The sequence below is a fragment of the Opisthocomus hoazin genome, chromosome 19, assembly GCF_030867145.1.
Source record: "Opisthocomus hoazin isolate bOpiHoa1 chromosome 19, bOpiHoa1.hap1, whole genome shotgun sequence".
Lineage (NCBI taxonomy): Eukaryota > Metazoa > Chordata > Aves > Opisthocomiformes > Opisthocomidae > Opisthocomus > Opisthocomus hoazin.
In genome coordinates this window covers 2,052,194-2,077,910 of record NC_134432.1, presented here as the reverse complement: position 1 = coordinate 2,077,910, position 25,717 = coordinate 2,052,194, and the positions used below count along the sequence as shown (strand labels likewise).

Sequence of the window (25,717 nt, the reverse complement as noted above, 5' to 3'; positions counted from 1 at the left end):
GAGCTCAGGGATGCGGTGGGGAAACTGGTGGCTGGATCTTCTTAAGCAGCAATAAACTGCCCATCTTCTTCTGCCCATCACTCACATTGTAGTGAACTGTTGTCCCAGGCTGTTCTTGTGTCGTTGAATTTGTTTTGTTTGGTTTGATTTTTAGATTTCCTTGGTTTTCATAATGTTCTTTATAAAGAACTTCCATTATTCCTCACACTGCTATTTCAATATCTGCCTGTCTTTGTGACTTTTGAGACTGTGTAAAACAGGAGCCATGCTCCTGGTGTTTTTCAGGAAAAGAAGGAACACTGTAGCCACAAGTTTGTCCAAGATCCTTTCTCCAAGACTCCCTCCAGAGCTTCAGGAATACCTCCAGAGGTGGAGGGGAAAAGAGTCCCAGCACAGCAGCAGTGTCACGGAGCACCAGCTCTTGGTCTTTCCTGAGCTGCTCTCTTTACACCCCTATAGCCTCCTTCTGAGCCCTTGTGTGACTGTAACTCCTGAATGCTCAGGCAGCTTGGTCACAGTGCTGCGGTGTGGCAGGCCGGTAACAGCAGGAACAATCTTGAAGGGACAAGCACTGGGCAGTCCTGTGACAGGGCTTACACCCATAGCAGTGTTCCAGTTGTGAAAAGTGTTCTCCTCAAGTTAGTGCCTGAAGTCTTAGGACTCTTTCTAACAGTAGTCTCAAGAACATGCCCAGGAAATTGTCCTGTAGAGGAAAACTCAAGGAACCGCAAAACTGTGTGAATCGGAAGGCTGGGAGCATAAAGCAGTGTCCTTGCATAGAATAAATCTCCTGCTACTTGCCCAGGAGACGTGAAGGACCAGTAGAGAAGGGTCTGGTCTCTGCCTGCACTCACTGGACACAATACGGAAGAAGTCCCAGGGCAGTTGTCAGAGACCAGCCAATTGCAACCACCACTTCCAGCAGTGACCATTCACTACATTTTGGACATGTTTTTCCCTCCATGGAGGGACACCAAATGACTAGGTCAGAAGTTTATGTTTGCGTTGTACGTAGAAAATATAAGCATGCACATTGTGCCCTCAAGAGGGACCTTGAAAGGCTAGAGAGGTGGGCCTCTGCAAACATCATGAAGTTCAAAAAGGCAGGGAGGAGTATTAGAAGAATTATGGCCTGGTCAGCCTCACCAGAGAAGTCCCTTTTCCTACACCATTCTTGCCCCTAATAAGTTCTCTCATCTATGCCCTCATGATCAGAAAGTTTGGGGCAGGATATCACTGAAATAAATGGTCATGTGAAGTACAAGATCTGCCTACCCAGGTCATGGGCTGAGGCCTTGGCCTTTCTGCTTCATAAACCAGACCAAGGGTTTTCTCAGCATTGCAGCCACCTGCACAGTGCCTTTGCCTACCTACATTCGAGGCCTCCAATTCTCTGCTCTAAGGAGTCCCTGGGGAGGCTTGGTCAGTAATGGCCCGCAGTGGGGCCAATCAATGTTTCAAGGTACTTGGAGTATTGCTTCTGACTTCTTGAGCAGTTTTTTCTATCTCCTCTCAATATCTGAGGTTCATGGACTCAACACCAAATACACCATGGGGCTCATTAAAATACAAAAAGTGCTAAGCTAACAAGCTTATGTAGCTTTCTTCAATTCTTTCAGACTTTTACTGATAACTGGAGTTTTTTCATAGTGTAGATAAGGAGGAAGATGTCAGACTGTGCCTAATAAAAATATTTAATTATTTTAAAGGATATTTTAAATTGCTTTTCAGTTTACAGAAGAAGTGGTATTGTTCCAGGGTGACTCCTCAGGAGATATGGACAGGTAGGAAAAGCAGTCCCTTGAGGTCTGACACTCTATGGACAACTTTGCTCCTCACCTCCCAAACCTCAACATTTCTCTCCTCAGCGACCTGGGACTTGTGTCACTGTTCCTTGCATCAGACTTCTCCACTGATCTCTGCAGCTGGATGTTACAGCTCCATTGCACCATCTCCCACCTCCTCTCCACAGAGAGCTGGCTGCACACAGGCACAGCAGGAGCTTGGCTATTTGCAAGAAAGGAAAAATTAAAGCACAATCAAGTTCCATAAACAAAACACACAGTGCAAACATGCGGTAATTACAACTTACTTCTAATGAGGTTTCTTTCCTGTAAGGCATAATCTTCTGAGAAATATTGTAGCTAGGTAGAGGAAAAAAAAATTAGTTATAAACCTAATTAAAGAGTTGGCTAAGGAGACAATTAGACTACTGAAAGGCAGGCAAACTTTTAACTTCCTGATGTGAAAACAGTGGCTCAGTATGTGCCAGGAATCTGAATGAACAAAGAGTAAAGGGAGGAGAAAACTGGACAATAATGGAAAGGGCCTTTGTCTAGGCAGCCTGCCTCTGAAAAAATTACTTTGGTAATAGTCCAGACAGGTGAAAATATATGAAAAATTAGAGAAATTAGAGAATATTTGTTATGAAGTTATCAGTGAAGATCGACATTCCTTTGGAATATCCCTTTCCAAACTTCCTGGCATTGGTCCAGGGCTCTTGTGAATGAGGACAAGGCAATGTTGCGCCTGATGTTGAAAGAGGTCAGAAAGTCAACCCAGGGAACCCTAGGCTGTACAAGGTCACTTTGGCATTTCTGTGCACCTAAAAAAGAAGAACACGTCCAAAAGCAGTCAGCATGGATTGATGATGGGTCAGTCATGCCTCTGAAAACTGATTGCTGTCTGTTTTGATTTGGCTTGGATAAAAACCAGGAGCCCACCGAAAACCTCTCTATCACTCCCCCTCCTCGACTGGACAAAGGAGAGGAAATATGATGAAGGGCTCGAGGGTCAAGACAAGGACAGGGAGACATCACTCACCAATTACTGTCACAGACAGAACAGACTGAACATGGGGCGAAAGTGGAGTGGATTAACTGAGTCACACTGATCGCACAGCGGGCCCACGTGGGAAACCCCAGTCACCCAGGAATTCTTGAAGTCATAATGCACTGTCCAGAAGGCAAAGATTTTGGAGTATCACCAAAGGAGGAGATGACACATGCTGAAGAGGCCCCACTGTATAACCAGCTGCCAGAAGATAAGAAACAGTATGCCCTGTTCATGGATGGGTCCTGTCGCATTGTGGGGAAGCAGCGGAGGTGGAAGGCTGCTGTATGGAGCCCTACACGACAACTCGCAGAAACTGCCGAGGGAGAAGGTGAGTCCAGCCAGTTTGCAGAGGTGAAAGCCATCCAGCTTTCTTTAGACATTGCCAGTCGAGAGAAGTGGCCAGTGCTCTGTCTTTACACCGACTCTTGGATGGTGGCCAATGCCTTGTGGGGGTGGCTGCAGCAGTGGAAGAAGAACAACTGGCAGCGCAGAGGCAAACCTGTGTGGGCTGCCCCATTGTGGCAAGATATTGCTGCCCGTCTGGAGCAGTTGGTTGTAAAAGTCCGTCACGTGGACACCCACGTCCCTGAAAGCCGGGCCACTGAGGAACATCAAAACAACCAGCAGGTAGATCCGGCTGCCAAGATTGAAGTGGCTCAGGTGGATCTGGACTGGCAACAGAAGGGTGAACTGTTTATAGCTCGGTGGGCCCATGACACCTCGGGCCACCAAGGAAGAGACGCGACATACAGATGGGCTCGTGACCGAGGGGTGGACTTGACCATGGACACCATCGCACAGGTTATCCATGAATGTGAGACATGCGCTGCAATCAAGCAAGCCAAGCGGGTAAAGCCTCAGTGGTCTGGAGGATGATGGCTAAAATATAAATATGGGGAGGCTTGGCAGATTGACTACATCACACTGCCACAAACCCGCCAAGGCAAGTGCTGTGTGCTCACAATGGTGGAGGCCACCACCAGATGGCTGGAAACCTACCCTGTGCCCCATGCCACCACCCGGAATACCATCCTGGGCCTGGAAAAACAAGTCCTGTGGCGACAGGGCACTCCCGAAAGAATTGAGTCGGACAACGGGACTCACTTTTGTAACAGTCTCATAGTCACCTAGGCCAAAGAACACGGTATCGAGTGGGTGTATCACATCCCCTACCATGCACCAGCCTTGGGAAAGATGGAACGGTACAATGGGCTGCTAAAAACCACTTTGAGGGCAATGGGGGGTGGGACTTTCAAAAATTGGGACACTCATTTAGCAAAGGCCACCTGGTTGTTTAACACCAGAGGGTCCACCAACCGGGCTAGTCCTGCCCAGTCAAAACCTCAGCGCCCCGTAGAAGGTGATAAAGTCCCTGCAGTGCACTTGCAGAGCATGTTAGGGAAGACAATTTTGGTTAGTCCTGCCTCGGGCAATGGCAAGCCCGTCGGCAGGGTTGCTTTTCCTCTAGGTCCTGGGTGTACCTGGTGGGTAATGCGGAGGAATGGGGAATTCCGATGGGTACCTCATGGGGATCTGATTTTGGGTGAGAATAGTCCATAAATAAATAAATTGTCTAAAGTTAATTGTTAAATAACCCTGTCACAGTCTGTTATCACTGTTATAATTGTCATGTTTTGTACCAGTAATATTGTAGTAAGAATTGTCCAGACTAAAGAAGGATAAACTTTTTGATTAAAACCTAGCCATTCTCTCAAGTACTGAACACCCCTCTCCATATTGGTCCACTTGCCAGGATAGCATACAAAATCGTCACTGAAGGGGTACCTCTCCCTCACGCCTGACAGAAGTCTCCTCCAGAGGCTGAGGACTTGGTCTTTCTTCCCAATGGCCTTGTCAATGCCCCCATCCCTGGTCAGGGATCCCAGCTGCTTGGCTTCCTTGCCTTCTCATTCCAAGCTGCTGGCCCCGTTATCCCAGCACCGCAGCAGCCAGGTGACAATGTGCTTGCCTGGCTGGCGGCTGAAATCTTTCCGCATGTCTGGCAGCTCGCCCAGGGACAGGGACTGGGTGATGATCTCTGTCTCTATCTCCCGCGATGACCCTGGCTCATCGTCATCCCTCCCGGAGCGATCTGCTCTCTTTGCGTCTTTCTTTAGTTTTACAGGGGCGACTGCTGCCGGCACAGGTTGGTCATTGAGCTCCGCTGCGATGCCTGCAGCTGGAACTGGGGCTGGAGAAGCTGTCGTGCCTGCTGGGGAAACTGAGGCAGACCCTGCGGCTGTGGCAGTGGCAGCGGTGGTGCCGGTCGGGGGGGCTGTGACTGCCTGCTGGGCTGGAGGGGCTGCAGGGCCGGCTGGGGGAGCAGTGCCAGTCACAGTGCCTGCTGCTTCGTTTCCTCCCCTTTTCCCTTTAGGGCACTGAATCAGGTTGAACAGGGCTCGGTAGGCGTGGGCCAGACCCCAGCACATTGCGGTGATTTGTGTCTCTCTGGAGTTCCCAGGGTGGCAGCACACTTTTTGCAGATATTTTACTAGTTTTTCTGGATTCTGGTCTTGCTCAGGGGTGAGTTTAAAACACACTGGGGGTGCCCACTGCCCTAGACACCTGCCCATGCTGTCCCACACACCCAGCCACTCACAGCTATCCGGCCCTGGGGCAGGTCTCTGCACGATGTTCTTTACTTGTTTAACTCTAAACAAGACCCAAAAATCATTCAGGAGGCAGAACAATAGGAGAGTGCTGGCCTGAGCATCCCACGAGTACTCAAAATTCTCAAAAGCTGTTAGGACCAGTCTGAAGGGGGGGGGGGGGCAAAAGAGTGGGGGAAGGTATCCCCTCTGCTTTTCCCCACAGACTAGGTTTGATTATTCACAAATTCTAAGACATAGGATCCGAGGTACGGAAACGACCGCAGTGCCGCATGAAAATACAAGCCTGATTTCATGCACAGTGTTGTTATCATGTCATAAGTCGATATCGTACAGTACAGCAAAATCCTCATCCTGATCTTTTTCCCCGAGGTAACAAACAGCACGGCGAAGAACACATACAGCAAGTAAGGATTTACTTTGCAAAGTCATTTGATCAAAGTCAGAAACATTTTTATCGGCGACTTTAACTGACACAGTAAATGCGTATAATAAATTTTACCAAAATCTAAGAAAGCTGTTTTAACACACACTGCTCAGCCCTGCCGTTATCCCCGCCCCACGCCTGGGCACCATATTTAATGTTATAGTTTGGCTGCTACCGTTAACAAAAGCGCCACGCGGCCGCCCCTCCCCTCACCGGGTTGCGTAGGAGAATGGAAAGAAACAGGCAGAAACTGGTGGGTTGGGATAAGGGCAGTTTAACAGAACAGCAAACAAAAGGAACAACAACAACAAAGATACAGATAAGGAGAAAACACAACACAAACCGCACAGCCCACAGAGCCGCTCTCCTTCACTGCTGCCACTGTGCGCTCCCGAGCCGCGAGTGAGTTCCCGCCGCCCCGCACCCCCCCACCGGAAGCCCGCATGACGGCACATGGTATGGAATACCCGGCTCTGTTTGGCCAGGTTGGGGTTGGGTCAGCCCACCTGGCTGTGCCCCTTCCTGGATTCCGGTGAAAATTAACCCTGTCCTGGCCAAACCCAGGACAGAGGCGCAGAGTTAAGCAAAGCCAAAGTGTTTGGGCTGTTGCTTGTTAGGTCACTTCATGACAGCAAAGTGGTTTAACAGGAACAGACAAACGTTGCGAGGTCATCAAGGACACCAGATGGGAAGGCTGCAGAGCAATGACTGTGTCCCTGGGGAGGCCCTGCTCTCGGGTGAAGCCACCTGTATGTGTCACGGGCAAATATGGAACATGGTGTGGGAAACTGCAGGATGTGACAGAGACCTGTGTGAGAAGGGACTAGAAGTGCAAGCAGAACCATGTGTCCCAGCTGGATCTCATAACTGGTTGAAGAGCAGAGACCTGAGAAAAGGCCAAACTGCATGGACAACTGGAGGGGAGCACTGGGGAGCTTCTGCGTCGTCAAGTCTTGCAAGGCCAGTGGTGCCAGGGTAGCCCAGCAGTGATGCCATTTGAGGCCCAGATGACCTAGGCAATGGTATCCCAACTATCAAATGATGGTACCAGCAGAACAAACCAGAGACTGTTGGGGAAAACATAATTGGTGAGAGTTGTTAACTGCGGAGGGGACTGCAGCAGAGAAAGGGATAGATCCAAGTGGAGTGGAACAATGAATCCTGTGGATGATAATAGGAGAGGGATCCAAGGGTCCAGCTGCAGTGTGCAAGGGGCTGCTCATCCTGAGCTGTCCAAACCCTGTGTGTGTCCTGCCTTCTGATTTAACTCTGCTCCTGGTTATTTGCTGTGTGAGCTTGCTTGTGTGTGTGTGCAAATGAAATTCTGTACATGCGTTGCCGGCCAAATTTATGCGGGGCTGGCTGGAAGAGGAGGACACCAGGATGTGGAGATACCCAAGGCTGAAGTTGCCAAAACGGTAGTGGCTCCAAGACTGGACAGGACACCTGGGCAGACCCAAAACTCAGACCCACATTGGAGGGATCATGGGGGTGTGTGCCCATGGGTAAAGGCTGCAGAGGATGAAGAGACCACTCATGACCTTTACACCAGGTCAGACTGAGAAGGGAGCAGCATGGGGACCGTTGTGTACTCCATGGTTGTATGTGCTCTGTTGTTGGAGTGGTGGCTGCAAAGGTGCTGTTCCCTGTTAGAGTTGGTCTGTGTGTGGTCAAGTATGTCCATCTTTTTTTGCTTGCAGATATTGGTATTTTGCACTTTCTGTTTGAGTGACTCCACCTTGGGTGATCGCTCCCTTAGTGGGGCTTCAGCCAGGACTTAGTCCAGGCGCATGCTGTCCCCGTAAAACCTCAAGGCTCCCAGGAAGCTCCAGATTACCTTCCTGGAGAATTTGTTCTGCACAGTCGTATCAAAGAAAGCCCTGGGTACACCTCACTGACCATTCCCCATCTCCACGGTCACCACGCACCAACGGGTGAGTTCAGACTCCAACCCTTGGTCTCTAACAGCTTCCAATGGGACCAGAAGATTTACTCTTCCAATTCCAAGGAGAAATAGGCCCTTTGGTGTGACATTTCTTGGGCCTGTTATTGGCATCAGCCTTGGAAGAAGAGCCCAAATTTCAGTCAGTGCACTGGTGTGGTCACATTTTATTTCGGAAATGTTAGGAGAGCGTCAACTCTGTCCCAGTTAAACACACAACTTTATATTACATCCAGGTTAGAAAAGGTCCATTCCTCAAGAGAATTAAGATTCATTCAGACATTTATGCAGGAAAATATTAAAAATTATTAATAATAGAGATAATAATAAAAATATAAGACAAAACAGCAAACAAAGTTTAGGCCTACAGTGGGGCACCATGAGAGGCATTCCCAAAGAGTGATGGAAAATTTATGGCAAATGAGAAGCATCTCTGAAATAACTTTTCTGATGGATGCCTTCAGCTCCTGATTCCTCATGCTGTAGATGAGGGGGTTCACTGCTGGAGGAACCACCGAGTACAGAACAGCCACCACCACATCCAGGGATGGGGAGGAGATGGAGGGGGGCTTCAGGTAGGCAAATGTGCCAGTGCTGATAAACAGGGAGAACACGGCCAGGTGAGGGAGGCACGTGGAAAAGGCTTTGTGCTGTCCCTGCTCAGAGGGGATCCTCAGCACAGCCCTGAAGATCTGCACATAGGACAGCACAATGAAAACAAAACAGCACCAAAATACAAATGCATTAAACATGACAAGACCAGTTTCCCTGAGGTAGGCATCTGAGCAGGAGAGCTTGAGGATCTGGGGGATTTCACAGAAGAACTGGTCCACAGCATTGCCTTGGCAGAAAGGTATAGAAAATGTGTTGGCAGTGTGCAGCACAGCATAGAGGAATCCAGTGCCCCAGGCAGCTGCTGCCATGTGGACACAAGCTCTGATTCCCAGGAGGGTCCCATAGTGCAGGGGTTTGCAAATGGCAACATAGCGGTCATAGGCCATGATGGTGAGAAGAAAAAATTCTGCTGATATCAAAAGGGAAAAGAAAAAAAACTGTGTAGAACATCCTGAGTAGGAAACGGCTCTGGTGTCCCGGAGAGAGTTGGCCATGGATTTGGGCACAGTGGTGGAGATGGAGGCCAGGTCAAGGAGGGAGAGGTTGAGGAGGAAGAAGTACATGGGTGTGTGGAGACGGTGGTCACAGGCTATAGCGGTGATGATGAGGCCGTTGCTGAGGAGGGCAGCCAGGTAGATGCCCAGGAAGAGCCAGAAGTGCAAGAGCTGCAGCTCCCGTGTGTCTGCGAATGCTAGGAGGAGGAACTCAGTGACAGAAGTTTCATTGGCCATTTACCACCTCTGGGCATGGGACCTGTCCAAGGAGAAAAAGACGATGACAGTTTAGGGGGAGATTTCTCTCAGCAGAAAAACATACCATTATGCACAGTAACCCCCCTCACCGAGCAGAGAGAGGAATGAGTCAGTTCCTTGTCTGTTGCTACCAATTGAGTGGTATTGTTCATCAGAGTTTTAAGTGCAACTTGGGCACCTGCTGTCCATGAGAATTTCTCTGGGTTAGGGCCACCAGCATCGGTGTCAGAACAAAAACTGACCCACATTCCCAGCCCTGCCCCAGAGAGCAGGAGCACCACAGACAAGTGGAGAAACAGGGAAGAACACTGCAATGCTCCAGAAAGAATGAAGCAAGGACAGAGGCATATGGACTTGCTGTGAATTCTTCTCCTTATGCAATTGTCTTCGCTGCCACTCGGATGATGACACTGTAGGGCAAGTGTTTTGAGCATCTCTTTTTGTGTCCCATTTCCCAGGAATCTTTCATCTGAAGGTCTAGCTAGCGAGGCGCTGTCTCATGACCTGGACCCCACAGCTCTGGGGACAAAGTTTCTGTTGGGTAGCAGAGGAGACCAGGGGTTTGTGTTGGGTAATGTGTCTGCACTGCAAAGGATGGCAGGGAGGTGCTCGAATCCCCACTTCCACGACATCTCTGGTAGCAGCTCCCTCTCTCTCCCTGCCCGTGTCTCTGCTGCCTGCCGCTCTCCCTTGTGAGAGCTGTTTCTCTGTCCCTGGATCTGCTCCCTGTCAATGCTCACAGAATCCAACTCACCGGCTGTGTGCTCAGCTCTGCCCTGCAGACATCTCCTGGCAGTGGGGCACTGCCCAGGGACATCTCTGTGTTTGGGGGGTGTCTAAGAAGCAGCTCAGAAAGATGCTAACAAGAACTAGGGTTTCAGTGCCTTCTCCAAAACAGAAAAATAAATTTGCATCTCACAGAACCACGGAGTCACAGAATGGTGGGGGCTGGAAGGGACCTCTGGAGATCAGCTTGTCCAACCCCCCTTGCCAAAGCAGGGTCACCTAAAGCAGGTTGCACAGGACCACATCCAGGCAGGTTTTGAATATCTCCAGAGAAGGAGACTCCACAACCCCTCTGGACAGCCTGTTCCAGGGCTCCATCACCCTCAGAGTAAAACAGCTCTTCCTGATGTTCAGCTGGAACTTCCTATGCTTCAGTTTGTGCCCAGTGCTCCAATCTCCCACTGCCCACCCAGTCAACCAAGAGCAGAAAACTGAAAGCACAGAATCCTTTCCTAGAAGGTGAATGGTGCCTCAATGTCCTTCAAAAGCACCCTCTACAAATGTCCTCAGGGGGGTTTGGAGTGGAGAGCAGCCCTCACCGACACAGGTCCCACTCTACAGCAGAAGACGCTCCCCTTCCCTGCCTGGGGTCATTCCTTCTACCAACAGCTTCTCCCTGTAGCGTCATGATGAGCTCCCTAGGCAGGATGAGTGCTGGCCCTGGCAGGAGGCAGTCCCTGCCCCAGCACACAGACCCCATGGGTTGCAGGGACCCTGCTCTGAAGGACAGCCCCGGGCACCCCTGGCTGCACACCAGAATTCACAGCCCTGCAGCCGGGAGGAGGCAGCTGTGGTGCCCTGTCCCTCTGACCATGCAGAAAGGAGGCCCTGCTGAGGAGCACATCCTTCTCCTCACACCAGCCAGCTCTGTCAGGTAATTGCAGGCTACTCACCTACACTGCCCTTCAGCCAGAGACTGACTGTGTTAAGGACTGGGAAGATTTCTCCACCAGTGAGCTCTCAGCTGTCTTCCAAGCCCAGACTGCCTTTAAGGTCTCTCTGTCTGGCTCTTCTCCACTTGCCGCCTGCAGGCAGTGCCCTCAGCCCTGCTGTGCTTTGCAGAGGAGCTGCTCCTGGGCACAGCTGTGTCTGTTCTGTGTTACCTGGTTGCCATGAGCTCCCTCCATCCCAGGAGCCCAACCCAGCTCAGCAGCAGAGAACCAGCCAAGGTGGTACTTCCTCTGCCCACTCCGGGCTCCCTCGAGGTATCCTTGGGGCTCCAAAGGCTGGCAGCTCCCAATAGTCAGCAAGGTCCTTCCAGGGGATTATGTCTTGAAGTCAATTCAAGTAATCATGGACAATCCCTCACTAAACCGTGGAGAGAGACTGGTTGCAGCAGCATGGTTTGTCCTGCCAGAGCCTGGCTGACTGCAAGATGTGGAAATGTTCCTCTCTGGACATGTCCATTCCTGTACCATAAGAAAAAGACACACAGACAGGGAAAGGGAGCGGTTGGCTTCCCCTGTGCAAGGCACGGATTCAGCCGGTGAGACACAGACATCTCACCCCATGTTGGAACCCCTTGGGCTGAAGCGCGATCCAGCTCCTCCCATGCACCCCACACTCCCAAGCAAACCTCTTGGTTCAGTTCAGGAGCGCACAAAAGAGTGGCCTGCGTGCGAGCTCCTGCTCTGCGCCCTGTGTTTGTATTCAGATGGGCCTCAGGTGCTCGCACACAGACACATGGTGACGTCGGACGTGACAGTGGTGGTCCAAAAGGTGCGTAAGTGTTTGCAAGCTCTGATGGAAAAACTCTGAGAATGTCCGCATTCTTTGTGAGCATCAGCTGAGGGCCAGAGGGGAAAGGGGACAGAGGGGGATATCCTTTGCCACCCACAAAGAGAGCAGCCACCTGTGTGCTTTTGTCAGAGATCTCCCTGAAGCATGCAGAGCTGTTGAGCAGAACAAATGGAGGACTGCTCCAGACGGAGAGCCAGGTCTCCATCCACAGTACTCACAAGGGCTGCAGTCACTGCAAGGACATGTCACATCCACATCCCTGCACTGAATACGTCAGGGCTCTCATTTGAACGGCATAAAAAAAGCCTCTAGTGCCATGCCAGGTGCCTGGGGTGCCAAACATGACTGCACTGAGCTGGCAAACAGAGCTCAGCACCTCCTTAAAGCCGTGCCCTCTCAGAGCTGGTTTGGGGCAGACAGCCCAGGACCCACCAGACAGGTCTGGCACCTGAGTGCCACCTGAACACCAGAAACATGGCATAGATGCAAGGTCTGTCCCGTCTACACCCAGGGCCACTGCAGGGCTGGGAGGCAGATCACATCAGGACGCCCTCCCCTGTACCTCTGTTCTCAGGCCTTGGCCGTTCTCTCTCTGAATGTCTGCTCAGCTGCCTGGTGCTTTGAAGATGGAAGATGACAATAATGTTCACCGAGTGGATGGACTAAAGTCTCTTCTGCCCAGAGATTTTCTCTGAATCTCCCCTTTCCTGGACCATACTGGACCCTCACAGCAATGTGACTTTTGGATTAAATGAGATGTGTTGGGACATCTTGCTCGCCTTGGGCTGTTTCTCTCTTCTTCTCACTCCTCTCTCCCACTTGCTGTTGCACAGCGTGTTTTACCCCTACTCAAATATGTTACCAAAGAGGTGCTGCCAACGTCACCGAGTGGCTCAGATTTGGCAAGTGGTGGGCCCATCTTGGAGCAGGCTGAAACTAACTCTGTCTGACAAGGGTCCAACTCCTGGTGTCTTCTCACAGAAGCCACCCCTGTAGCACGTGCAACTCCATTACCGTCTCTTTTGCCATGTAAACCTAATACAGGGTGAATTAATGTTAGATCTTACTAACTACTTGATCAAGGAGAAGACATGGAAAAGGTCTTCTGTTAGCAATCCAAGGAAGCCTCAGGTCAATGAGTCGGTTCCTATGGGAACCTGGCAACCTGGCATTCACTGGCCAGGCAAAGCGGTGGGGTGCCAGCATTCTGAGGGATCTTGGGACAGGCTCTTAACACAGCTGCCAGGTGGGTCAGCAGAGGTAGTGCTCACCTGGACCTGGTCCTGACAAACAAGGAAGAGCTGGTCAGAATGAGACCATCAGTGTCTGCCATGGCTGTTGTGACCAGGAAATAGTGGGGTCCCAGGCACCAGAGCAGAGTGAGGAGGAGAGCAACAGAACACAGGCTGGCAGACTCCAGAGGAGAAGACATTGACGTGCTTGGGGGGAAGATACAGGTAGTGCCACAGGAAGCAGCTCTGAAGGGTAAAGGAACTCAAGAAATCTGATAGGCCTCGCAGGACGGCCTCCTCCAAGCACAACGATGATCTCTCTTAATGCCCATGAAGAGAAGCATTCTTCTGGTGAGGCTGCTTGTCTGAACTGACGGAGCTCCAGGGAAAAGGACCAGAACACAGGAGGTGGAAGCAGGGGCAGCTGCAAAGGAGGAATTTAGAAACCTTGTTCGTGGATGCAAGGATGATGGCAAAGACAAAGCTCCCCTGGACTTGATACTTGCAGGGGAGGGTAAAGGCAGCAAGATGAGCTGATCCTGCTTCCTTCACAACAAAAGAATAGACAGGGCAAACGTGGGCCTGCTGCTGAACTTTGGAAGAGTAGAAACAGGCAGGACTGAGGTACTTAATGGCTGCTTTGTCTCCGTCTTCACCAGCAAGGTCTCCCAGGCCTTTGTTCCTGAAGGCAGGAGTCTGGAGAACAACCAGGAGTGGAGGGGGCTCATGAGGGGTTACTTGATCAAACTCAGACATCATTAGAGAAGTGGAAATGGGTCAGCTGAGCAGCTACTTCCACACAAGTATCTCGGTCTGCCATGGCACCAGAGGTTCCCACCAGCCCCCACCATTTGGTCCAGAGAGGTGTGGTTCCTCTTGAAGTGGCCTGGCCTGTCTCCTCACCCAAGTCATGCTTTGGGCACCCACGTTTCTGACATACTCAGACTTCATCAGGAGATGCTCCAGATCAATATGAATTAGAGAATGCTGATACCACCGCTGCTCTACGCGGAGGCAAAGGGGAAGTGGAAGTTATAGAAGAAATACTGCATCATTGCTGTTTGTTACTGAAGTGTTTTCTGTTTGGCTACACTCCTGAAATCTCTCTGATCACCCACAGCAGACTTGAAACCTTCAGGAAAATGATGCAGAGAGGCTTGGCTTGGAAGGGCATTTTGCGTGTGCAAGGAGCCCTCTGGTGTCGAGTTCCTGAACTGCAGACACGGAAAAGCAGACGCAAACCCCAAGTTTCTGAGGGTGTTTGAGACCCCACGAAGGGCCATCACTGACAAAGCTGTGAAGGAAACAAGCCGTCAAGGTGCCTGTCCATGGAGGCTGCTGAAGCAAAAACTTGGAGACACTGGCTACAGGTGGCAAAGGCAATGTGGAGGTGACTCTGAAGCCATGGAAGCCCTTGATGTTTGTTTATCACCAGAATGGCCAAGCCCTGACCCTCCACTCCTTTACCATAGCCTGGTAAATGAGAATCTTTCTCTCAAATATATCTCAGGGCTCTGCCTGTGGTGTGTGTGAGTGTGTTTGTGTTTCAGGGTGGGGATTTGGTAAGAAGTGATGTTGCTTTAACCACAAGGCTATGGTCTTCTGAGGATTTGACATTGTCTGTGAGTTCCCCACAACCCATCCAGCTTCTTTCATAGCTTGGCTAATGGTCCTTAATCACCTAAGAGGTCCCAGTCCCAAACTTGCATTTATCCTCCATTTGGATCCATACCCAGAATCATAATCACAGAACAGTAAAGGTTGCAAAGGACCTCTGGGGATCATCTAGTCCAACCCCCTCTGCTGAAGCAGGGTCATCTACAGCAGGCTGCACAGGACCTCATCCAGGCGGGTCTTGAATATCTCCAGACAAGGAGAATTCACAACCCCTCTGGTCAAACTGTTCCAGGGCTCTGTCACTCGGAGAGTGAAGAAGTTCTTCTTCCTGTTCAGACGGAACTTCCTCTGCTTCAGTTTGTGCCCATTGCCCCTTGTCCTGTTGCTGGGCACCACTGAAAAGAGTTTGGCTCCATCCTCCTGACACACACCCTTAAGATATTACTAGACATTTATAATGTCCCCTCGCAGCCTTCTCCAGGCTAAACAAGTCCAGCTCCTTCAGCCTCTCCTCATAGGACAGGTACTCTGGTCCCTTCATCATCGTCGTAGTCCTGTGCTGGACTCTCTCCAGTAGCTCTTCATCTTTCTTGAACTGGAGAACCTAGAACTTGACATAGTACTGCAAATGGGACATCACTTGGGCAGAGTAGAGGGGGAGGAGTACCTCCCTTGACCTGCTGGCCACAACTCTTCTTAAGGCACCCAAGGACACCATCAGCCTTCCTGGCAACCAGGGCACACTGCTGGCTCATGGTCAACTTGTCATCCACCGGCACTCCCAGGTCCCTCTCCATAGAGCTGCTCTCCAGCAGGTCAGCCCTGAGCCTGTACTGGTGTATTGGGTTATTCTGGCCCAGGTGCAGGACCCTGCATTTGCTCTTGTTGACGTTCATCAGTTTTCTTTGAGCCCAACTCTCCAGCCTGTCCAGGTCTTGCTGACTGGCAGCACAGACTGCTGGTGTACTCACCACTCCTCCAACTTTTAAGTCATCAGCAAACCTGCTGAGGGCACTCTTTGTTCATTCATAGAGGTCATTGATGAATAAGCTGAACAAACCTGCCCTGAGTACTGACCCCTGGGAAACACCACTAGTTGCCAGCCTCCAACTAGACTCAGCGCCCCTGACAACAGCCCTCTGAGTTCTGCCATTCAGCTAGTTCTCAATCCACCTCACCAACCACTCATCCAGCCCACACTTCCTGAGCTTCCCTAGGAGGGTGTTATGGGAGACTGTGTCGAAAGCCTTGCTGAAGTCGAGGTAGACAACATCCACGGCTCCCCCTTCTTCTACCCAGCCAGTCATGCCAGCGTAGAAAGCTATCAGATTGGTCAGGTATGATTTCCCCTTGGTGAATCCATGCTGACTACTCCTGATAACCTGCTTTTTCTCCACTTGCTTGAAGATGACCTCTAGAATGAGCTGCTCCATCATCTTTCCAGGATGGAATTGGGGCTGACCAGCCTGTAGTTCCCTGGGTCCTCCTTTTTGCCCTTTTTGAAGATTGGAGTGACACTGGCTTTTCTCCAGTCCTCGGGCATCTCTGCTGTCCTCCAGGACCTCTCAAGGATGGTGGAGAGTGGCTCAGCAATGACATCCGCCAGCTCCCTCAGCACTCGTGGGTGCATTCTACCGGGGCCCATGGATTTGTGGGTGTCCAGATCACTTAAGCAATTACTCATGCAGTCCTCCTCGACCAAGGGAAAGTCATCCTCTCTGTAGGCTTCTTCTCTTACCTCCAGGGCCTGGGATTCTTGAGGGCCTGCCTTGGCACTGAAGACTGAAGCAAAGAAGGCAATCAGTAGCTCTGCCTTCTCTGCATCGTCCATCACCAGGACACCCACCTCTTTCAGCAGCGGCCCCACATTGCCCCTAGTCTTCTGTTTGCTGCTGACGTACTTCAAGAAGCCCCTCTTATTGTCTTTGACTTCCCTTGTCAGATTCAATTCCAGACGAACCTTAGCCTTCCTCATTGCATCGCTGCATGCTCTGACCACATTCCTGTACTCCTCCCAAGTGGCCTGTCTCTCTTTCCACATTCCATAAACCTTTCTCTCGCACCTGAGCTCAGCTAGAAGCTCCTTGCTCATCCATGCGGGTCTCCTGCCTCCTTTGATAGAACTCTTTCTCGAAGGGATGCACCGATCCTGAGCATGGAGGAAGCATGTCACATGACCAGAGAAAGTCTGTCAAGAGAGGGTTAGGGCTTGTGTGTAGAGGCTGACAGAACTGGGCTTTCTAGTGTGGTAAAGTGGAGGCTGAGGGAAAAATACTAGGAGTTCGAGAGAGATTGAAAATTTCTCCCCAAGAAGATGGCACTTTTTGATGGGTAGTGGGAAATGGTGTGAGAATGGACAGCCATTAGAAAGTGCAGCTTTGGAGGTCCCGAGAGGACCTGAGGATAAAGAGATGTCATTCTGAGGGCAGTGCTGTGGTGCAAAAGGTCACTTAGAGGCAGTTTGGATCAGCCCATGATTTTCAAGTTTCAAGGACCTTCTGGCAAGGATGGAGAGACACCAGTACAGGCAGGGACACAGTGAGGTGAGAACAAGCTGGGGAAGCGCATTGGATGTCTGCAGCCTGCAGGGAAACAGGTACAGGCATGGGACAGTGTAGAACGGCCTGTAGTGAAGATGGCCAACGGCACTGGCAGGGCTGAAAGACCATGACAGAGCCGGGGTCTTTGTCTCCTTGACTCTGGCAGGTTTCTCTGCAGCTGAGGCCTAGAAGGAGAGAAATGGTCCTCATGGCAATGGGATCTCATTGCCTCCTTGCATCCACCCTGGGGAAAGCAGGAGGTGTCATAGCATTGTCCTTCACTTGTCATCACACTCCCCCCAACTCCAAGAAAAGCCTGGAGCCACGAGTGAGGGACAGGATCTCCCTTCCTTTGAGCTTGGTGTCAGGGCCTGGCCATCTTCCTTCATTGAAAAGCCAAAGGGTTATCTCAGTGTAAGGGTTGCCTGAAATTTGCCTTTGCCTCTGTGGAATCATGGCCTCCAATTATCTGCTCTAACATGTCCAAGAAGAGCCTGTGTCAGGAATGGCCCTCAGTGGAACACACTGAGGCTTCAAGATACCTTGGGGTTTTCTTCTCATTTTGACTTCTGGAAAAGTTAGTGCAAAAATCCTCTTTGAATTTCAGATTCATGGACTCAGCACAGAATGCACCCTGGGAGACCTTACAATGCAGGAAGCCCTCCTGTGCCTTTCTCTTCCTACACTATTTTCAAGACTTCACGCCTTGTACAGCTAATTTAAGCTGCCTTCGAGGTAGGTAAAGAAAAAGAGTACGATGAGTACTTAATAAAAAACTAGGTTTGCTTCTTAAGGGTATTTTTCCTGTTTTTTCAGTCTATTGAGGAACAGTACCAGCACTCTCCAATGGACATATCCCTACCCATTACACTCAGGTTTCCTCCTGTGCTTGTTCTTTGGTCACTCAGATGCCTCTCCACTATCTGGTTTGTCCTTCAAGGTTCAGACAGAGAGACAGTTGCCTCATCTTTCTTAAGGCTAATGAACAGTCAAGACCTTCATTACCTTTGTATCTCTCCTTTCTTCTGTCTCTGTCTAAAACTGTTCTTTCATGGAAATCCCTTGTGAAACATGGACCACATTAGATGCTGCTTGGACTTAGCATAGAGCTGAGGAGAGAGTTTTAAAGTTGATTAAATTGTATCCTGTTTCACTTTTGTTTGTTGGAAAGGAAGAGAAACCTTTCTGTGCCTGTGTGCAGCCCAGTTCTTGACGGAGAGCAGGTGGGAGCTGGTGCAAAGCAGCTGCACCATGCAGCTGCAGAGATCAGTGGAGAAGTCTGATGTGAGGAGAAGTGATGCAAGTCCCAGGAGACTTATGAGGGAACTGGTGGGCTTGGGGAGGTGAGGAGCAAGGTTGTCCACATAGACCCCAAGGGACTACTTTTCCTTTCTTGCCACTTCACTCGATTAGATATTGGTTTAGATGGTCACTTACAGCACAGGAGGATTCATGCCCCACAAACATCCTCTATGTCCAGGGCTCAACATCATAGGATCACAAGGGAACCGAGGTTGAAGGGCCCTCAGGAAGTCTGCAGTGCAACCTGTCAGAAACACAGTCAGACCAACTTATTCAAGGCTTGATTCAGCCTGGGTTTGAAAAGCACCAAGGAGGGTGACTGCCCGACTTCTCTGGGTGACCTGTTCCAGTACTGGGCTGAGATCGTGGGGAAAAAAGTTCTCCTTCTGTCCTGGCTGTACCTCTCCTCTTTCACCTTCCACCCATTGTCTTTTGGACAAGCCCAGTTCCCTCAGCCTACCCTCCTCAAAGGTAAAGTTCGCCAGTCCCTAGCTCTCCTAAGGGCCCTCCACCTTGCAAAAATTGCTCCTGAATTGGAGATCTGAAATCTGGATGGAGCATTGCAGAGTATCCCTTCCCTGGATCTCCTGGCCACGCTCCTGGTTGTGCAACCCAGGATCTGGGTGGCCTCCCTTGCTGCCAGGCCACATGGCTGCCTCCTGTCCAGCTCCCTGACCACCACAAAATTTCCCATAGGGCTGCTCCCAGCCACGCAACCCCCAGCCTATTGCATTGCTGAGGTGAATCCCCTGCAGGGGTAGAAACTGGCATTTATGCTGCTGGCATTTCCTGAGCTTCATGCCAATAGGTTCTCTCGTCCTTCAGCTCCTTCCGTGAGCATAGAGGCCTGGGAGACCTTTTCAGGAAAGACTCAGGCAAAGAAGGCATTGAGTCCATCATGCCCATTGTTGTCTTCTGTTACTAACTTCCCGTCCCCATCCAGCAGGAGCCCTGCATTTCCCTTATTCAGCCTTGGTTTCTAACACGGCAATTTAAGCTCTTCTCTTTGCTCTTTACCTGTCTTGCAGCCAATAACTCCAGGTGACCACTCCATGGGAGCTTCTTTGTGATCCCTGTCACTGCCCTGGCCTGTTCCAGCCCAGCCCTCTGTACAACACACGGTTCCCCAGTCCCACTCTTCAGGCACAGTATGGGAAAAGGTGCATTCAGAAAGCAGAACAGTTTCTCTTGCACGATCCCCAAGACAACCCTCTGTGCTTTGGGCCCTTGCTGTTCCTCCTACAGGAAACAGCCTCCACTTAGTCCTGCAACCTACCCAGCTCTATCGGCATCCCATGTGGTGTTTCTAACACATCCCTGTTTGGGGTCTACTAGCGACTGGACAAAGAGAGAGGTTGAGCATGGATGGCCATTCCCTTCCTTCAGTCATGAAGCACAGTAGCAGGAGGAGGGAAACGGCCACGTAGCAAAACTCACCCAAAAACCTGTGGTGGTGAGTGGCCAGTGCTGGAATTGGCCGAATAGGGAGGCCACCAGTGAAAGCTCACTCCGGTCCCATTCTTTACCATATTGTCCCATGCCCTCCTCATCCCATGGAGAACCCAAGTAAGGCTTTGTGGGTTCAGTTTCTTCAGCCTGTTCCTGACCTCAGCTTCAGAATAGCCCAGCTTCTGGACATCAGCAATGAGGATGTGCCCTTTCATCAAAGAGAGGTGACACGGAAGGCCAGCTGTACTGTGGTGCCAGACACATGGGCAAAGACCTTTGAGTCAAACAGACTGTGTTCATGCCTCTGTAAAAGCTGAGTGCATGCTGGCATTCCTGAAATAAACAGAATTACCAAAGATTGAATACCAATCCACAGGTGTTTGTTATGAATAGGAATTTGTTACACTGCTTTGATTTAGCAGCAATTTAGGATTTATTCATATTTTTGAGGTAGATCACAAGATTACATTGTAGAATTATTAACAACACTTAATCATCAGCCAAATTAACAGAGTGATTCAATGAAAGCACAGCTGTAATAGTGATTTAGGGTTGTACACACAGATGAAAGTTAAATCACGCGTACGAGCAGACACATAATTCTGAACGATATTGCACATAGACAGGGAAATGGTTCTGAACCAAATCACGTACACAGTTCCACACGCAGAGTGAGAGGTTAACCTGTGGTTAAAGCTGCCCTTCTTGTGACTTTCATGGATATACTCGGACTTATGTGCTGGCATTCATCACAGGACAGTCAGTGAAGTGTGCCAAATCAGGCCTTTGAGTCCTTGTGAAATCATCGACGGACAATCGTTCAATCCTCGTTAAATCTACCCTGAGAGATGTCCCAGCTCATGGGGAGATACTGGGTCACACAGCCTGCTGTGGACCCAGAGAGCTCAAAGGGTCTCACCTTTGGATATCTGTTTACAGGATCTTGAGATGATTTTCTTTGGTCAATACTCGCCATTCTGGCCAGAATTCGTGCTGAGTCATTCTGGCAGAGAGATGAGGCAGCGGATGGCCAAAGTGTGACCAGGGGGTGTCTGGCCACCCCATCTCCAGGCTACTGCTCTAGTGACCAAGATAACAACACAGTGGCAGTTGTTTCCAGAGCACTCAGAACTTCTCCTGGTGTGTCATTCAAACAGCAGATGATCTAGGTGTGACCAAAGAGTGCCTGATACTCTCATCACAGCACTTGTATGTAATATAACTACACAATGGATCTTAATCTCCTGTGTCCTAGAGATCTGGGTGGTGGCAGGACCACAGAGACTCCCAGATACAAAGAAAACCAGTTATAAATAGACATGGGCAGCTTATTGTTGCTGAAAGACTACTGACTGAATAAGTTTCTTCAGTGCATCTTTGAGCTCTTGATTCCTCATGCTATAGATGAGAGGGTTCAATATTGATGGAACCTCCAAGTACAGAACAGCCAACAACATGTCCAAGGATGGGGAAGAGAAGGATGAGAGCTTCAGATAGCAAATCATGACAGTGCTAAGAAACCGGGAGACCACGGCCAGGTGAGGGAGGCACATGGAAAAGGCTTTGTGCTGTCCCTGCTCAGAGGGGATCCTCAGCACAGCCCTGAAGATCTGCACATAGGACAGCACCATGAAAACAAAACACCTAAAAGCTATAGAAAGGCTAACCCCAAGAAGCCCAACTTCCCTGAGGTAGGAATGTGAGCAGGAGAGCTTGAGGATCTGGGGGTTTTCACAGAAGAAGTGGTCCAGAGCATTGCCCTTGCAGAGGGGTATGGAAAATGTATTGGCAGTGTGCAGGAGAGCATTGATAAAAGCACTGCCCCAGGCAGCTGCTGCCATGTGGACACAAGCTCTGCTACCCAGGAGGGTCCCGTAGTGCAGGGGTTTGCAGATGGCTACATAGTGGTATTAGGCCATGATGGTCAGAAGACAATGCTCTACTACTATCAAGAAAGAAAACAGAAAGAGCTGGGCAGCACATCCTGCATAGGAGATGTCCCTGGAGTCTGAGAGGGAACTGGACATGGATTTGGGGACAGTGGTGGAGATGGAGCCCAAGTCTGTGAGGGAGAGGTTGAGGAGGAAGAAGTACATGGGGATGTGGAGGTGGTGGTCACAGGCTATGGTGGTGATGATGAGGCCGTTGACGAGGACAGCAGCCAGGTAGATGCCAAGGAAGAGCCAGAAGTACAAGAGCTGCAGCTCCCGTGTGTCTGCTAACGCCAGGAGGAGGAAGCGGATGATGGAGCTGCTGTTGGACAGATGTTTCCTTTGGGCGTGGGATCCTGTCCTTAGAGGAAGAATCAATAAAGTGTTAGGGGAGAATTCTCATTGGAAATGCAAAGCCATACTCCTAGAACTTTAACCCTGCTAAACTTCTGAGCACTTTCCATTCATTGTCAATGAGAACATTCTTCAGCTCCCTTGTTTGAGTTCTGGTTGGTGCTGGCTGAAGGTACTGTAAGGAGCAGGACCTTTGTCCTCTGCCTCTCAAGGAGTCTGCCCTGCTGTGCAGTAAGGAGTTCATGGGAGTACTGGTGTTAGGGGTCCATCCTGGTGTCCGACTTGGTCAGATGAAACCACTCCACACAGAAAATCACCTTGTCAGCCTCTGCACTCTCAGTGCTGAGGAACGGCAATAACAGAGAAAAGTTGGAGAGGTTTGGGGTTAATAAAGCTCCCCCAGCTTACCTGGGGAGTTTTCTTGGAGTTCAGACACCTTCAGCATTTCTGCTGTACTCAGGGAGAAGAGAGGGATGCTGGTGAGGCATATGGCTTCTTCCACCCACAGATTCTCCCCACAGCACCATCGGGAGCTCCCCGGGCAGGCTGAGCACTGACCCCGGCACACAGACTCCTGCAGTAAAGGGACCTGATCTGAAGGATAGCCCTGGGCACCCCTGGCTGCACACCTGGCTTAAAGTCCTACCAGGAATTACCAGAGAAAGCAGTCAGCATGTCCTGCTCATCTGATGGTACGGCAGGGAAAAAACTTCTCTGGAACCAGTTTTCCTCCTCTAGGCTTGAGAAGCTGTGACAATCCTCTTTTGGAGATCCCTCCAGCAGCTGCCAATTTACTGCCTTGCCTACAGGGACTGACCATTTCATGGGTTGTGAGCATTCCTCCTGTAGTGAGCTCTCGGCATCCTCCCACCCCATGCTGCCTTTAACCTCTCTCTGCCTCGCTCCTCTCCCCTCGCTGCCTGCAGGCAGTGCCCTCAGCCCTGCTGGGCTTTGCAGAGGAGCTGCTCCTGGGCACAGCTGTCTCTGCAGCGCTGCCTGGTTGCTCTCAGCTCCCTCCCTGCGAGGAGCCCAGCCCAGCTCAGCAGCAGAGGACCAGCACAAGGCAGCTCTTTCTCTGTCGCCTCTGGGCTCCCTTGAGGTGTCCTTTGCTCTCCAGGACAACTTGCTGTGAAACAGGCTGAAGCAATCTCTGATGTTGCCTCTCTCAGCTGGGGAGAGACACTTAGTTTCAACAGCGTCAATTCTCCTCTCAGAGAAAGAGTTAGAAACAAAAATCACCTTTCCTTGCCCCATCACAAGACAGGACAACCAGAAAGCTACAGGGAGGAATCTCCTTTGCCCCTGCTGAGGGAAAGTATTCAGCCTAGTCATTCGAGGCATCTCATCCTGAGTTTGAAGTCCTGAGGACTCAGGCCTCTCTCATGCACACCATAAAACACACTGGAGGTAGGATTCCTCTTGCCTCTGTTCAGATGGGCACCAAAGAATTCTCCTGCGTGGCAGCTGCTTGTCTCAGCTCCCTTGCTAATTATACGAGCTGGAGGGCAGGAAGATGTTCAGACACAGACACCTGGTGACAGGTTTGGTTCCAGAGGTGACCAAGATGCGTGCTGGTCACTGCAAGCTCTAATGGAGCAGTTCATAGAGACAGGGCAGTGTCTGAGGGCACCTTCCTGGAGGCTGGTGGGAAATGTTTTTGACAGGCTGAAATGACAGAAAACGCCCACATTGAAGACAACTGATCCTGTAACTATTCCTTATGTTCAGGGCTGCTGGTGGATGTAATCAGCCTGACCAAACGGAGTCCCGTGGCACAGGAAGAGCTACATCTCTCGCTTTCTGTTCTCCATCAGCTGTATTGTCCACATGGCCTTAACAGTATGACAGCATTTGTCTCCTGCGCATCCCTTCAATGCCTAACCTCATTCAGGGCAGCTGAATCTTCATTTGTTTTACATTTGCAGACATCTATGACTATGGAAGGTGCCAGGGCTTTCCAGGAAAACTGCGTGCACCTGGCATGGACAGCACAGGTCCTGTACAGGAACCCCATCCCCACTCAGACTCGTTGTGTGACAGGCACCACCCAGGGCATCTCACACAGATTTGGTGCCTTTGGGCAGTGACGGAATCCCATCACTGCAGGGACGCCAAGCTGTCCATTCTCTACCCAGTAGACACAGGGCAGAGTGTGAATACCAAGCATATCACAGCAGGGTCTCCTCTTGAGGGCTGTCCTGGGTTTAGCCAGGACAGGGTTACTTTTCACCAGAATCCAGGAAGGGGCACAGCCGGGTGGGCTGACCCAACCCCAACCTGGCCAAACAGAGCCACATATTCTGTACCATGTGCCGTCATGCTGGGTTCCAGTGGGGGGGGCGGCGCGGTAGGAACTCTCTCGCGGCTCGGGAGTGCGCGGCGCCGGTCCTGTGCAGGAGAGAGGGTCTGTTGTGCGAGTTTGTGTCATATTTTCTCCTTATCTGTGTCGTTGTTGTTTCTGTTCCCTTTGTTTGCTGTTCTGTTAGACTGCCCTTATCCCGACCCACCAGTTTCTGCCTCTTTCTTTTCATTCTCCTCCGCACCCCGGTGGGGGGAGGGGCGGCCATGTGGCGCTTTTGTTGCCGGCGGCAGCCGAAACCAAAACAGGGCATTCCCTCTTAAACTGTGCTGGTTCTTCTCCCCCCGTCATTTAACTATTTGCTTGATCATACAGTCGTGGATCAGGTCAATGATTTTCACAGTGTGCCTGGATCACAAGATGTCCACACCCAAGGACAATTTCAACATCACCTCCTCCTTCCTCAGATCAGCTTCCACTCCACCTCAGGCCTTCAGGGCTGCAGAGACACAGCAGACAGCAAAACCTTCTCCTGGCCTTGAAAAAAGTTGTCTTGCTGTCTTGGTGGGTAGCTCATTTCTCCTTTACATTGCCACCTGCCACCCCCTCCAGCATGTCTCTGCTCTGAAGCAAAGCCTTTGCACACACAAGGCTTTGGGCACTTGGTAGCAGGTTTCTTTTTGCCAGTCTGCTCTCAGCCCAGATGGGCCACAGCTGAGGTGCTGCAGCCCAGACATGCACCAATGGCCTCAGCCTCAGACACAGAGAGGAGGAGCTGGAGTCCCCCAGGGCATCTCTTCATCCCACTTGGAGGGAAGAACAGCTGAGGCATGTAGGGACAGCTGACATGATTGGGGTGCTGTGATGGGTGGATACAGATGAGAAGGAGAGACAGGCCAGAAAGATCAGGAGGGAGCTGCCTTGAGTGTGAAGGAGCTGCTCAGATGTGTGGAGCTCCTCTATGGGATGAACAAGCTCTGTGAGCCCTTACGGGTCCGGTTCAGAGGAGAGACTGGTGAGGGTGACATTGTGGTGGGAGACAGAGAATGAATGATTGTCTCTTTGCTGACTTTAATCACCTTGGCATTCCCTGGAAGGGGACCACAACAGCGTGCAATCAGTCCAGGACGTTTCTCGAGGCTCTTGCTCAAGACCCAGCTTGGGACACAGCTCTTTATAGGTCAACTTACAGATCGCTCAACAATTGTGCTGTTGATATGCATCTGCTGCGCACAAAGAAGGGAGAGTTAATCATGGATGTTAAAACCAGTGTCAGTCTTGACTGTT

At 50.7% G+C, this 25,717-nt stretch overlaps 1 protein-coding gene across 1 annotated transcript; it reads right to left on the bottom strand.

Annotated features, from left to right (window-relative positions):
- Window positions 1-634: 634 nt before the first annotated feature.
- LOC142363678 (olfactory receptor 14A16-like) lies at window positions 635-9,159 on the bottom strand. Its single transcript, XM_075439828.1, has 10 exons — window positions 8,192-9,159; window positions 7,767-7,931; window positions 7,202-7,317; window positions 6,758-6,883; window positions 6,532-6,618; window positions 5,847-5,914; window positions 3,940-3,962; window positions 2,666-2,754; window positions 798-853; window positions 635-703 (listed from the first exon to the last, which is right to left on the bottom strand). Exons 1-10 carry the CDS (start codon window positions 9,157-9,159, stop codon window positions 635-637), a joined length of 1,767 nt encoding a protein of 588 aa, XP_075295943.1.
- Window positions 9,160-25,717: the final 16,558 nt, after the last annotated feature.